This window comes from Neomonachus schauinslandi, chromosome 1 (genome assembly GCF_002201575.2).
Source record: "Neomonachus schauinslandi chromosome 1, ASM220157v2, whole genome shotgun sequence".
NCBI classification, from domain to species: Eukaryota; Metazoa; Chordata; class Mammalia; order Carnivora; family Phocidae; genus Neomonachus; species Neomonachus schauinslandi.
In genome coordinates, this window is record NC_058403.1 from 108,489,593 (window position 1) to 108,505,548 (window position 15,956).

Here is a 15,956-nt window from a genome sequence, read left to right on the forward strand (position 1 = left end):
TGCAACAAAAGGGGAGAGAACTGGGGGTCAGATTCCTCAGATTCCTCTGATAAAGGGGTCGGCCCTGAGTTTGGTTGCCTGGAACCCTTGGCAGGGGTGGGGGTTAGACAGGGCAGCTGAGGATGACAAGTGCCCAGGGCTAATGCTGACGACTTCGAGGAAGCTTGGCAGTAGGGCTTGGGACAAGGAGAGTTCCTGAGCCCCAGGCCCAGCTCAGGCCTGGCACACATCTGGATTTTGTTCTGGGGTTCAGAGCACACACAGCCCTGGGAGAAACCTACAGTCCAACCCCCAAGAAACTTGGAGGGGAAGCTGTGGCCCAGTGTGGCCTCACACAGCCACAGTCTGAAGGAAGCTGCAGATTTACCACCCACCCCAAGTGCTGCTGGGGCCAAGGCCCCTTCTAAAGATGGCTGGGGCCAACCATGCCAAGAAGGATGAGCTGGAGGCTGGGCCAATGCCAGCAAAAGGCACAGCGCCACTTGAAAGCCATTTCAGTGAGACCCAGTGTTGTTCTGACAGATCAAGAGAACTTAAAACAAATCGCTTGACATTTAATCAGTTTCACATTTTTGGACCTCTCTGTAATACAGTAGACTTGAAACATTTAAAGCAGATACCTCCTAGGCTTTCAACACACTATTTTCTCCAAAACATAAGAGTACCTCAAGTCTTAAAGTGACTGCCTCAGACTCATTAGAAAATGGAGTAAAAACAAGTAGAAAAATCACAAAATCTTGTTGCTGAGTGTCCCACAGTTTTGCTTACATGTTAAGTGACTATTTCCTGTGTGAAGGAAGCTACTGTTCAAAGTGTGCCTCAGTGACATTATAGATTGCTACGTTTCACTGACCTCCAGGGTGATTCCAAAGTGTAAACTTTGTGTCAAGGGTCTGTAATGAAAGAACAGCTCTAGCAAATGATTTTGCTCCCCAGGTAAGAAACGGGAGGACTTCTAAGACAGGGTCCCATCCTGTGCGCTGAGGACCCCTAGTGGTCGCCGTAGTAATAGCTCCTTCTGAACAGTAAGTGTTGCCTGGAAAATGTAACTTAAGTATCTGAAACACCATTTTTCTGTTGTGATTAATATAATACAGCATCATTTAAAGTACTGAAAATGTTACAATGGCTGTTCATTACTGTCACTCTTTTTCAATTAAATGATACCCAAAATACTATGACTAACTGGAGAGAGTCGGATGTTTTGATGTTATTCAAGATCACAAACTCTTGCTTTGCATACTCATCTCCAGGACAGTTCCTCAATTTTTGATAAGTGGCACCCCAGATAGTTGGGTCCACTGGGAATAACAGAAATGTTCTATAGAACTCAAACAATAACAGAATTGTATTAATTATAAATAATATACTTACTCTCATTGCAGTTAAGTTTTAGGGAAAAAAAGCACCGATCTATAAAGGAGAATTTGCAGCCTTTGGTCAAATACGAAGTGGAAATCACATAAAACAGCACTAAAGAAACAAATGAGCAAATTTCTTCACATGGGAATTTTGGCTTTCACTTGCTATTTGTGGAAATTGCAAAATGCAAAGCTCTATGGGATACTAGACCCTCACTTCAACCAAATTTTTAATTCATTGTTTAAAAACTTCACACACACACACACACACAAACACAGTTATGGCATGGCCTTGCTCAGCGGTATATGTGTAACCCCCTTCATCCCTCTGAATCAATCATTATTTCATTATTGAAGTATTCCCTTAGATTGCCTGATTTTCCAGTGTTAGTCTCTTGGGGAAATCAGACAAAAAAAAAAATTCTTTAATAGAAAAACAGTGCTCTGGAATTGATGAGAGAATTTTTTCCACTTACAGTTTCCCTCCCCTATACCTAAAATAATATCAGACAGTACTTGAAGTATCAGGGGCGGGGACGGCAAGAGTTTTCAGAAAATACTGGGTAATACGTTGTGATTCAGATTCACTCCCGGTACCAAAGGATAGTTAGTGAAAAAATAGCAAACGCCTTCCTCGCAATTGGTTAAAACCAGATGATGAATCTTCATATCAATATGTTCCTAAAGACAGGCATGAATGCTTGAAACGCGCAAAAATAATTTACTCTTCAGTCTCAGATACACAAATATACTTAAGAAAGAGAAGTTTTATTAGGGCAATTTCACTTTATTTTTCCATACAGCAAAGTCAACTACTGCAGTAATAATAAAATAAGCATAAAACAAATTGCAGCCCAAGACAAAATACGTAATTTTAAGCAACTACAAGCAGAAAGTAAGTTGTGATTACATAATAGTAAAACCAAGCACATCTGTCCTTTCAGCAGATGAAAGCGGGTGGGTTGCTGATAAGTGCAACATGATAACCAGCTGGAGTGAAGGCTGGATACACAAATTCATTAAACAAGTGCCCATTATCACATTTGCTTTTTTGAGTGCTTCTGAGTTGAAAATTAAAACCGTGAAATTTGAACTGTGTTTTATTTTTCACCTGCTGAAAGAACAGGATCCTACGGCAATTAAAAAACAATCACATAACTATAGCTACGGTGTGCTGTTTGGTTTGCCTGTTTATGGTTTAAATTTTGTGAAAGTCAATACTTGTTTTGAAGATTTCTTTTTTTTTTTTGTGAACAATAAACCACTGAAATTGGCAGAAACTGATTTGTATAATATATGTCCTTAGTATAGTTCTTTCTCTCTTGTTTTTTTTTTTTTTTCATTGAAGTTTTAAACATGCAGTAGTTTTGAAAAATGTACGGAATATCTGATCCATGATTTCACCTTAATGGTTGAAGTACCTGCTATTTTTGGTAATGATCTTCAGGCAGATTTGGCCCAATGGAGTTTTTGTCAGTCATGAGATCTCGGAAGGATGGCATATCTTTCCAGCTGAAAAAATCCTGGCAAACTACAAGCTGTCCACAATAAAGCAAAGCAACATGTTTGAAGGGATATGGAGTGCTAACTCTGTGCCACTTTTGCAAGCAATTTTGCTCAGTCTGTCATTTTATTAGCCTTAACAAAACTCCTTGTAATTATAGACGTTTTTATTCAAAATAAGATCTTACTATTATACAGGTTTCTCTCTTTTGACTATATACAGAAGTGCAAAAAGTCAACCTTCTCTCTAGACGTTCCAACATGCTAAATTGCAGCATAATCAACCCTCAAGAGTTTGCACACACGCTATAATTCTCATTACGTAAACTTTGAGTATTTGGATTATCAACAAAAAGTCCCTTGTTCTATTTATTGATTATGCAGCTTATTTATAACAAGGCCTGATATTCAGGGATTTCAAAAATATTAAACAATACTTTAACATTTGAAATGGATACAGTAGAAAATAAATTTTATTCTAATATCTAGGATCTAGATCTTCTTATAATAACTAATTACAAACAAAATAAATCATCAAAATATTACTCAATTGTCTGCCAGGATTGTTGCGATAGCAACAACTTAACTTCTTACTTAGCAATGATTATATATTTATAAGATATCCATATAAAAGATCTTTGTTCTTTTAATGAAAACTAGACAAGAACTAACAATGACTGACATTCTTACACTTTAATATTAAATCAGTAAAATATAAATCATTTAGTTAACAATAATACGAATATTCGTATGACACTACATGTAATTCAAAACTGAGTATGTTATGAAGGAAAAACTAATTTTTTTTGTATTTTGAAAAATTCATCGGTAAAATCTAATAAAACAATAGTCTATAAACTGAAATGGTATTCAATTGTTAATAGAAAATGAAATCTAATAAATGTAGGAAATGAAAAACTACATTTTAACAAGAAAAATAAGTAATATTCTATAATGTAACTAACTACAATAACATGTGAAGTCACCATTACTCTCTTAACATGATTGAAATTACATTGGTATGGGTTCCAACCCGTAATGTAATAATCTAAGGCTTTAATAGATGTACAGTACAATCAGTAAAATCAACACATCAGTCTTATATTAGAAAGCATCTCTCTCAAGCATAAAAACTTGCAGTAAACTTGGAAGTATGGAAAGTTCTATAACCGAACTTTCACTTCTCCCATTCCATACTATAACTACCAGTGACCTAGCCCCTACTTCAGCAATTTTTAGAACTGCTGAACAGAGCAAAAATATCCTTTACTAGCTGCAATATCCAAACCACAAAAAAAAAGGAATTCCTTTGGATGAATCCATTCTTAAAAACTGAATGCACATCTATTTTTTTTTTTAATTTTGTAAAAGGCTTTCTAAGGCTATAAGCAGTTAATCAGAACAAAACAAAACAAAACAAATCACATATAAAATTCACCCATGTACTTAACCCACCCAATTACTAGGTTAATTAAACATTTCCCATTTTCATATTTTGGTTTATCATGCATCTGATGACAGTGCTGCTTTCTTCTCTGTTTAGAGTCACTATTTTAAATGTGACTGTGATGAAGCGTTTAAGCAAATGTGAAACCATTTTTGCAAAGCATTTATAGTCTTTTGACTTTTGACAGAGCTATAAATAGAAGCAAAATAATTTCCTCAAACATTTTTTTTTGTTATCGTGTCTCAGAAATGGCATATCCCTTTTGAATAACATGTTATACAGTATAGTATGCAGAAATATTACACTACAATGCATTAAAATAATTTTATATATATATATATCTATTATATATATCTCCAGTATGTGTGAGTTTATCTGTATTGAGAGAGTTTGTGTTGTGCTGTCTATTGTTACTGTAGAGTTAAATTGGCCATTTCTGAGACAGCTTTGGTTTCAAAAAAAAAAAAGAAAAGAAGAAAAAAAGAATGGTGCCCTTTGACTGATTAGTACTAGCAGATAAGCAACAAAATGTGGCTCTGAAAACAATAACACTGAAGAAATAATACTCTAATTTGATATACAGTCTATGGCACTTCATGAGAATCCTTAACAACATGGTACTTAAAGCCATGATGTGCTTTAAAAGATACACAGTTGTGGTTTTGCTTGGCACATTCATCTCTGTCAGATCCCTCCCTCACCGCATCTTAAAATCTATTACATTAAAAATATTACTCTCAAACAAAAATGACTGTGCATGCACGCTCTCATCTATAATGGCAATTTTAAATACAAGGTGCACCTTTGTTATTTGTAAACCTTGAAAGAAATAAACTTATTTTTAAAAAATTATATCTTGGTCTACAGACGTACCAATACATAATAGAATCATGGTTACACCACAGTCTGTCTTTTCAAGATGGCATGAATATATAGGAAACTAATTAGGTATGCATATTTTAATGCATAACTCTGTGCTAGAAAAGAAAGACGATGTTGTTCTTTTAGACAGGAATATCACCTCAGCACAAATATCAATTAAATGTACAAAGTGTATAGGCAACAGTGTGCAGTGGATTTCCATGGTGTCTTTTCTTCTGGTTAACATGCAATATGTGGATGTCTTGTGGCTGAGGGGTTTTTGTGTGTGTTGCTTGACGGTATATACAATATGGCTAATGACCTCGTCCTTTACTCTAACCAAGCACACTGTCCTTTCCTCTTTAGTATGATCTACAAGGGAAAGAGAGATAAACTTTGTTAAAACAGACAATAAAGCAGCTTCCAATATATACTGAATATGAAAACTGTATTTCTTGATTTCAAGTGTAAATACACGTATGTTGTTCTAGCTTCATATAAGAACAAAAAACACTTCACGAGTACAAGTGGACCTAAATTTACATCTCTAAGAGAATAACAGGACATGCACAACTTAATAAAACTGTGGGCTTTGCTCAAATATTACCCAATACTGAGCTAAAAGTATAAAATATATTTGCAGAATCAAGGGGCAGAATGTAGTAGAGCTCATTTTGAGCGCCGTCATTGGGGCGCAGAACTTAAGCTCACTTTAATTTGTCTCTTTTATGGTTTAATAGGTTGCAAGAGTAATCATCTGGTCCTACAAAATTAAAGTCCATGCAACAGTAGGTCCTATTAAACATGACTCATCATATTTGGGTGCTTCATCAGCATAGTATATGTTTTGGGGAAAAATTATACTTTAAATAACTGTTTTGGATAAAGTTTGGGATTTTTTTCCCCCCAAAGCCAAGAAAAATAAAAATCTCTTATGCTCCTGACAAATTAAGGTGGAAGAGATATTACAGTGTACTTGTGAATTAACAGTTCCAGTTTTTATATGAACTTTGTTCTCATCAGAGGATCTTTAAATATTAAAAGTATGCTTTAGAATACAATCTTGTGAATGAAAGAAGTCACCATTTTGCTACACTCAACAACCAGTTTGATTATTGCAACTACTCATGAAAATGAGCAATCATTTGACAAATAAACAGAACATTAAGACTCTAAGCTTTCAAAACAGACAAATCCACTGGTTTGCTAATTGATGAACTTACGGCCACTTGGTATCATTTTTTTTCAACCTGGATTATGACTCAGAACTAAACATAGTTACATATACACATTCCAAACATACCCAATTGACTACAAAAGCTTAAAGTCGATCTTTTTTAAAACATGTCAAAAGGAGAACTCTTCTTCCAAACCTACATACTACAAAGTAATGTGCTTATTCAAAAATGTGGCTCTTGTTCAGGATAATTTATTATCAGATTCCTGAGAAAGCTTCTGAAGCAGACAAAAATCATGTTCAATAATTTAATTCATGATTGCAGCATGTCTTTGGTAGTACTTCTTGGATTGCTCTCAAACTGTGTCTATCTTCTTCTCCTGCATGGGCTCAACCTTTGTCCAGTTATTGCTGTGGATTATGATCACAAGGGCCTCAGAACTGGTTCTCTGCCACCATCTTCTCACTCACACACACTGTCCCTTCTTTGGAAAGGCCCTCAATCCTCCCTTCTCTCTATAGCGACCACCATTGCCCCAATTCACTTATTTGCTGACTCTGCTGGAAGAAGTTGCTCCTTCATCTTTGCTCCAAGAGAAATTTGTTCAAAGCTCTCGTATTTTAAAGATTTATTTATTTATTTATTTGACAGAGAGAGACCCAGCAAGAGAGGAAACACAAGCAGAGAGGGTGGAAGAGGGAGAAGCAGGCTTCCCGCGGAGCGGGGAGCCCAATGCGAGGCTCGATCCCAGGACCCTGGGATCATGACCTGAGCCGAAGGCAGACGCTTAATGGCTGAGCCACCCAGGTGCCCCAAAACTTTCGTATTTTAACATAGTGTGCTGAAATTTCCATCTTTATCTCATTGTCTATTCACTTTATCTCACTGACATGGTAGCACATAGTAATACATAGCAGCACAAAAAAATCATTTTTAAGTGTGTTCATGAACAGATACATGGAGGGAAGCAAGAAAGAAGGATCACCCATCTTATTACCAGATTCAGTTTTAAACACGATGGCTCTTTTTAAGTATAAAGAATATTCCGAGCAGATATGATAGATTGAATGCATGTATTCTGAATAAAACAGATCCTCTAAGGATGAAAAATGGCCACCTTTCACAAGTATCTAAGTCAATGTGTCTGGGGCGCCTGGGTGGCTCAGTTGGTTAAGCGACTGCCTTCGGCTCAGGTCATGATCCTGGAGTCCCGGGATCGAGTCCCGCATCGGGCTCCCTGCTCGGCAGGGAGTCTGCTTCTCCCTCTGACCCTCCTCCCTCTCATGCTGTCTCTCATTCTCTCTGTCTCAAATAAATAAATAAAATCTTTAAAAAAAAAAAAATAAGTCAATGTGTCTGAAGGAAAATCACAAGACTTTCAAATTATTTTTTGAGCAATGGCAACATCTTCAGAATTATGCAATCCTCTAAGGTGACTATTTTGAAGTACCTAAAATTCATTCGGATACGTAGATGTATGTGTATGCATAGATGTGAGTGTGTGTATACATCTATTTAAAGTCCAACTCTTGGGCGCCTGGGTGGCTCAGTTGGTTAAGCATCTGCCTTCAGCTCAGGTCATGATCCCGGGGTCCTGGGACCGAGTCCCGCATCGGGCTCCCTGCTCAGCGGTGAGCCTGCTTCGCCCTCTGCCTCTGCTCCTCCCCCTACTTGTGCTCTCTCTCTCTCTCCCCCTCAAATAAGTAAAATCTTTAAAAAAAAAAAAAAGTCCGACTCTACATTCAAATAACCCCGTGTGTGTGTGTGCGTGTGTGTGCGGTGAAGCATGGGGGGAAGTGGGTACATGTTCTCATTTAGGATTTAGCAAAAAATAAAAAAATATTTTAAAAAATGATGACCTACACCAGGGCTCAGCAAACTACTACCTGTGAGCCAAACCAGGCCTGCTGCCTAGCTTTGTAAATAAAGTTTTATTGGGACAGAGCCACACCCTTCCATTTCCATATCATCTCTGGCTGCTCTCATGCTACAGGGGCAGAGCTGAAGAGCTCCAACAGAAAAAAGTGGCAACAGAAGCCATGTGGCCCACACAGCCACAAATATTTACTACCTGGGCTTTTCAGATCGATACCATCTATTTAGTTTTAAGTCATATTTTTTTCTTCATGCTTGTGTTTATTTCTAATAAAAATAACAATCTAATCAACAAAATTTATTTTCCCTAAGTATTACGTATATTTAAGTGATATTAACATATGTATTATAAATGTGTATAATAAAATTCCTCATAACCCATTTAAGATAAAAATAAAAGATATAATAAAGATAAAAATAAAGATAAAGATAAGGATAAATAAAAAATAAAGATAACCCATTTAAGATAAAAATTCCTCATTCCACTCAAAACCTTCAGTACTGAAACAGATGCTGCTTTCTAAGTACATTCATTCATCTAAGCTTTGTTTAATTTGTCTGTACCTTCTACGTATAGAACTGTGCCAGTCACTAGGCAGGTGTTCAGTAAGTATCTGATGATACTGAATTTAAAAAAATAATTAAAATAAAATAAAACATATAAATATTTTCTCATAAAAATTTTGCAAAATTTTCTGCGGCGCAGCATACCAAGGTTATCTTAAAAAACCACTACGAATAAATACACACTATATATGACATAATGAACTTACTGTTTAGTGATGAAAATTCTACATCTGGGTTACATACTTGTGGCTAGTCAGATGTTCGGCAGATATTATGGGTATCTAGCAAATAAAAAATTATCTGATGAATGATCCATGCAAGCAAGCCAACAACCAAGAGATGAAAACATTTTAATACTAAATTTTTTTAAGAGAAGTGAAATTCAGCTGTGAGGTGACAGTCCTTATCTGGCCAACATAACAGTAAGTTAATGTAAACTTAATATCAAGGTAGCAACTCATTGTTTAAAATCTTTGTGTTAAATACTATTCTATAAATGTTATCAGTTTTTAGGAAGTAAGAGAAGTAAAACTATCAAAAATTCATGCACAGCAGTAATTGAAAGAAGCCCTTTTTGTTGGCCTACACACACACACCTGTGGTTTCACTTAGGCAGTCATCCAGAAATCCAAGTAGGAAATGCCTTGCCTACTTCTGTGCAACCAATTTCTAACATTTTTGTTCAACTTATGGTTTCTAGCTTTTTTTTTTTTTAAATTAAAAATACCAGGTAGGAATTTTAAAGGAGTACTTCAAAGGAACCCGATGGGAGCCTAGGTTCATTTCAGAACCCATTTCTGAATCCTGATGGCACAATTTATCGTATTATAAATGGGCACGAGAATTTTAAAAACTTGAGAGAAAATACAGTAAGAAATCAATATACAGGTGCCTCATCGCAATGGTCCCCAAAGCAATGACCTTCCAATTTGTAGCCTGATTCTCCTCCAACCCAGAACTGTGGCCGCTAACCTGGGAACAGGCAGCGCGGTAGCGTGAGGCAGTCAGAGGACTGAAAGCACGGGTTCTAACCCTAGTGGATCCATTTCTTGGCTGTGTAACCTTGAGCCAAGCACTTAATTACTCGATGCTTAAAAGCTTCTTCGTCTGTAAAATGGCGCTCATCCCATCTCAGCAAGGGTGATGGAGAAGAGCGAAATCACGTCCGTGAAGGCATTTCGTTGTTGTTGTTGTTTCAATTTAGATGTCCTAGACTAATTCAACATATTATAATCCACAGTCTGGAGTGTAAATTAATATGCTTCTATTTTATTTCCATTTCTCAGCTGACATCTTTACACAATTTTTATAGCATTGGCAAATGGCACGAAAATGTGCTCCAAGCATAATGAAGCTTCTCATACCATTTTTCCTGCTGCTGCAGGACAGGATGTTGCACCCAACAGTGTAGAAGCATCAAGGATGGGGCTGTCGAAACATACCAAGGACCTTCAACACCAATCGATGCAGATGAAGGGCCAGCTATAAACTTCTGCATGCATGCAGGCTGCATTTTGTGGCATCAGCTATTTCCAGCATTGCTAATATACTGTAGGCATATACATATGTATGTATATGTAGATATAATATATGTGTCTATATATATATCCATTTCCCTTTTCTTTCCTTTGGTTGTAAAACAGTACGAAGACCCAAGATTATGCATGAAATGGTCACAGCACAATGCAAAAAGTAAAGTGTCCCCTACAACCCAGGTGGCCCAGGGCATGTTGGAATTTGCTTTGCTATAGTTTGGCTTACACCAGCAATTCTGTCGTCATACGTGGTAAACGCACAGAGCTCAGCATCATCAATTTGCACCATAAATGGATCACGTTGAATCCATTAAGAAATTTCTGCCATAGATTACTTACTAACATGCCACATATGCACAATCTAGAATTCTTGTAAATGAGTCTGATGTGTTAGCATAAATCCAGGGCTATTTTGACAAGCTTCAGAAAAACTAATGGTTTTTTGCCAAGAAATGTTTAAAGCTTGCCTGAAACTTTAAACTACATCCATTTTGGCAGGCTGCTTTTGAAAGTTTTTAATGGCTACACTAATAGCTTACGGTTCTCCAACAGGACGTGGTGTCCGGTAGAGAGCGGGGTTGCCTGCTTCTCACAGCAGTAAATACCAATTCAGATGGCACTTAATTGGCCTTCTCTGCCCAAGGGGCCACATGTTGACTCCTTTGCTTCATTTGGCTACATTTACCCGTAGTCCGTGGGTTATGTGAAACTTGATTTGGCTCTGGATTTTTTCACATGCTATTAACCGTACTGAACTTTGCTTTTGTAACAAACACACCTATATACGTTAAAACCAAAACCTCCTTCACCTAAGTTTGACTGATTCAACCGTTATTTTCTAGGGCACAATTTAAAATAGGATCAGAGAATGCTGGCTGAGCCAAGGTCAATTTTTAAACTTTAAGTATTTTAATAATCATTTTCTTTTAAATAGTCAGTCTTCCACGTCACAAAATTCAAGTTTCTGAAACAGATCCCACTTACTTACGAGTAAACTGTGAAACCATTACTCCACAAACATGTATGGAACACAGAATGACTCAATTTACCATCTTTGATGTCTTTTTTTCCTTCATAACTCTCCAAAATCTATGCCTAGATTTTCTTACAGAAATAAGAGCGTGTGGGTTTTTTTTTGTTTTGTTTTTGTGTTTGTTTTTCCTTGAAAGCACTGAGAATCAAAACCTGGACGCCAATTTAAATTATTTTGAACATACAGTCTGCTTATCAAACAAAACCGTCATGAATTTGCAACAAACTCTATTTACAAGACTGGTCATTTGTGGCATATATAACGTATTTTTAAACATTTTACCTTTTATTAAGAATTTAGGCAAGAACTAAGAAACAGTATATACCAAATGTTTATAATGGACACCTAAAATTAGCTGCATTTTTGACTGGTCAAAATCCCTGCACGATGGAGACCCAGTGAGAATTGCTTGTGTAAATATCATTTTAGTAGCTTTAGAAACGGAGCCGCGACAACTCTGGAGCACTTATAAATGGCATCAAAGCATTCTGCTGCTCATCATAGAGAGAATGTGTAGGCCAACAAGAGGTATCTTTGAAACCCCATGCTATTCAAGCACCCACCACAGCCCTCACGTACACACGATTCCCATTGACCTCAATGGGAAAGCCAAGTGCGTAAGGGCTGTTGGACCGAGCTCTATTAGAGTTGGTTTTTAAGAAACAAAGCTGTAAATTAGCAAACCTGGTTGGCTGTGGCTGTTGCAGCGAAGGGAACACTTGTGGCAGATGTTGTTGCTGCGGACACAGTGGCTGGCGTAGCACCGTGCACCATGGGAACTTTCGGAGGGAAAATCAGATAAGCAAACATACAGAAGAGTGTAGCAATATGGAAACCATGGCAACATGGAGGCGATAATGGGGCATGGTATTTATCACAGCAATAAGCCATGTGACGGGACATCATCACCAGCGAGTGACATGCAATCACAGCGCAAAGCGGGACAACATTCCAAGGAGAGAAGGGGAAGGGGGATGAAAGAGAAAAAAAAGGGGAAAAAAAGCTTGTTACCATCAAATCAAGAAAATTGACACAACAGGCTTAATTTGCTACGTCAAAAACAAGAATTTTATATAGTGTTCACAGTCAGACATTCAAAATCTACATCAAAATACAGGTATTTACTTCATTTATACAGTTATCTGTTTGAATGAACGTATTTTTTCTTACTCATTATTATAAAAATACACAGTATATTACTTTTACGATACAGGTTTTTTTTTTTTTTTTTTACACACCAGAACTCATAGTCCAATCAAAATCCACCAAAGGTGACTAAAGGAAACTTGTGTGTAAAGAAAACATTTGTGTGAGTCCATGTCAATTAAATAGAAAATGGCATTTAATTGACAGGTGTTAGTAAAAGGGAAATGGACTTGCCCAATAGATACAAGTTAAAACTTAGCAGTGGATTTTGAGGGGCTGTGAGGTGCACCATAGGTTTAAGATAATCAAGAAACAAAGCTGGGACCTACCAACACTTGTAGCGGGTGTCATGCACAATATTGAGCCTGCCCATCATGCATTGCAACAGGAAGGTGGATTTGAAAAGGGAAAAGAATTAAAACATCCCATCACACGTGTCATTAGGAAATTCATTTGAACAAAGAAGAAAAATTGTTATTATGGGAACAGTGGCATGTAACTGTCAGCACAATCAAATCATACAATAGCACAGTGATCAATTAGAACTAGTCTCAGGTGAAGAATAAAAGCCAGTTTAACTGTGTGCTGGTACACTTTGTTTCTAATCGCTGCCTAAAAATAAAAGTATTTTGGGAAAAGTTCGGACTTGCTTCATTTTTTTAAAAATCGTATTGTGATTTGTTTTGTTTTAATCTGGTTACTAGCCATCTGGCGGCTTTGCTATTCCTGACTTTAACATATGACTGTATTACACATTTTCTTTATATTGCGCACATGTTAAATAATTAGAGAAACCATTTATTACTAACATGCTAGATAATCCAATGCACAAAACTGGCTTAACGATGTAATAAAACCAAAATATCCATTTTCATTCCCTTGGTTTTATTTCCCTTTTCACTCTAGCAGCAACCACACAGACATGGAAGGGGTGGCGATCATCCATCCGCACAGGGATTTTATTTGGAGGTATACCAAGCAATAAATTATGCATAAAGAGAAAGTGAAACTTCTGCATTGCCTTTGTTTGGAATTTAAATGTAGAAAAAACCTTTAGAGGGGATCTAACTTATAAGTCTCAAAGTGGTTTGCTTAATAGGTATCTGGGGAAACAGGCTGGTTTTCACTGCTGGGTTAGACCTTCAGGACTTCCTGGAACAGCAAACGTTCTAGAAAATTGCACATACAAAAATCGTTGATTAGACTTCAGTGAAAACACTGAATGGGAGATAATGAAGATATCTGCATCGCATATGGGGGCTTAACAGTGATGCTTCCATTGTTCCAACCATGGTGTTAAAGTATTACAAATATAGGCCCTGTTCTCTTTTACATATAAACAGTACAAAATGTTTTTTTTTTTTTTTTACCAAGCACAGGGCACTTCCCCACATAAAGAACTACTGTTCTTTCTCTGAGATTATTTTAGATTTCTAGGTTTTAAAATATCAAATGATTTTATATTTCTATCTAAATCTTGGCACATCCTATTTAAACACTAGCAGCATCTGGGATGAACATTTGTTAGAAAAATATCTGCCAATTGAGTCTTGTCAGAGATGGCCCTACAAAACAAAGCTGCCATTGAGAAACACAGATTACTGAGCTGGCATCCCCGTAACAGCTGCAATTAGTCTGTTATCACAATTAGACCGTGGGCACAATGATCAGTGATTCAGCTCAGCCAAGGAGCGAGGGAGGCATCCTCTCAGGTGGAGTGATATTACCCTGAAAGGCATTTTTTTTTTTTGAGACACTTGAAGATCTCGATCATTTGCTACTGCTACTGAGTCAAAGACTTGTGAAAGACAACAACAAAAACAGACCAGTAATAACAAAGACGTTAACTGGAGACAGTAGAGCAAGCGAAATTTAATCCTGAGTCTAGATCCTGTGAAATCATTATCCTCTCAAGGTGGGGCACGAGGACTGGGAAAGAGGAATGAGAGGATGTATGAAAAACAATAATGTGGTATTCAAGGAATATTAAAGCCAGTTTAAATACTGTACAGGTTATATGTTTTAAACTTACTGTGTATTATTAGGCTGCAATTTGCCTATTCTATTTCATCCCATGCGTAATTTAGCCTGCACATGCTGAAAATGAGTTAACTCTCCTATCTGTCTAAAGCTTCTATGATTTGAATTTTAGTTTGAGTTATCTTCCTCATTACCATTATAACCAGTGCACACAGTTTTGAGAGGGAATTGCAGCAAATAAACATAAGGCAGCAATGAAAATACTAGCCAGGTGCAATAACTCACAAAAATGAAGACATAATGCTGTAGGACCCACTTACCAAAACCAAAAATCACTTTGAAATGACCATAATATCCATCTTTACATCAAATTGGGTTGATTTACTAATAACGATGCACAAATAGCCAATTGAAATTTTTTTCTTTAATTTTCAACACAAGGCAAATTTTAAGTGAATGCATTTGTCAATTTCAAATTTCCCCTATGAAGCTATTTGCACAGCAGAATGATGTGTTTTTGAGGAATGCATTACTGTTTGAAGATGCAGGGAAAACAAGTAGGAAGGCAATTCACAAATGCGATACATGCACAGTTAAGAATACTTCAAGGAGAAGGGAAAGAAGTAGAAGAGAGAAAAAGGATTTTAACGGAGAGGTTCGAATTTGGATGTGGTAATTCTAGCCTATGTATGGCTACAAGTATAAAGCTGATTTAGGGTTTTCTAAAATTTGTATCATTTAGGACTAAACTTGTGTCACTTAGGGCTCAAAATTCACAATCAATTGAATTACTCTCAAAATTGATATCCAAAACAGCAACAGCTTCATACAGTTTATTTGTTTCTATGTTTTGAATTCTATTCGATTGCTTACTGAATTCAAGAAATAACAAATAAAACCTAGTGCTTATTACATTCCAGGCTTTATTCTAAACTCTTAGACCTGCCTATGAAAGTGTTTTAAGAGAATGTTATATGAAATTGTTTAGAACTCATTTAAACCCAACCTTATGAAATAATTATCATTAGTATCCCCATTTACAGATGAAAAAAAACAAGGTATGGAGAGAGATTATAACTTGTGGTGGAGCTGGATTTAAACTCCCAAGCCTGATTTAAAATCACTATGCTGAGTTTCAAGTAAACCATCTGCATTAATTTCATTAATTATAGTAAAAGTGACAAGCTGGGAATTTTTTTTCTGTTTTCAGCCCCCTGCACCTCCCCTCTCACTCCCCACCCCCCCAAAGAAAATCTCCTGGCCTTCTGTTGCTTTCTATCTGGTAAGTTGCAATACAAGCCAAAGCTGAAGTTGCTTAAAGCACATATATTTTTAGATGGTTTTAAATCACAAGCCCACACTGAGGGCAATATACTAGGAGGAGAGAAGAGAGGTGTGTTTTTGAGAATAGGAAGTAAGCACAAATGGTGAGGGAGAACAGGGAGAAAAATTCCTCAAGGTACAGAGGAG

The 15,956-nt window shown here is 36.8% G+C and overlaps 1 protein-coding gene across 13 annotated transcripts in view; it reads right to left on the reverse strand.

Moving 5' to 3' along the window:
- Positions 1-2,108: 2,108 nt before the first annotated feature.
- MBNL1 (muscleblind like splicing regulator 1) overlaps positions 2,109-15,956 on the reverse strand; it is a 181,563-nt gene continuing 167,715 nt past the window's right edge. For 9 of the 13 annotated variants that reach the window (XM_044920250.1, XM_021685934.2, XM_021685938.2 and 6 more), the window contains 4 exons: positions 12,836-12,871; positions 12,045-12,139; positions 8,999-9,073; positions 2,109-5,544 (listed from right to left, as the gene is read on the reverse strand). In XM_044920250.1, coding sequence (XP_044776185.1) covers positions 9,017-9,073; positions 12,045-12,139; positions 12,836-12,871 — 188 coding nt within the window. In that variant the 3' untranslated portion in view covers positions 2,109-5,544; positions 8,999-9,016. The remainder of the gene's footprint in view (positions 5,545-8,998; positions 9,074-12,044; positions 12,140-12,835; positions 12,872-15,956) is intronic. The other 4 variants (XM_044920246.1, XM_044920235.1, XM_021685933.2 and 1 more) reach the window with 2 other exon arrangements.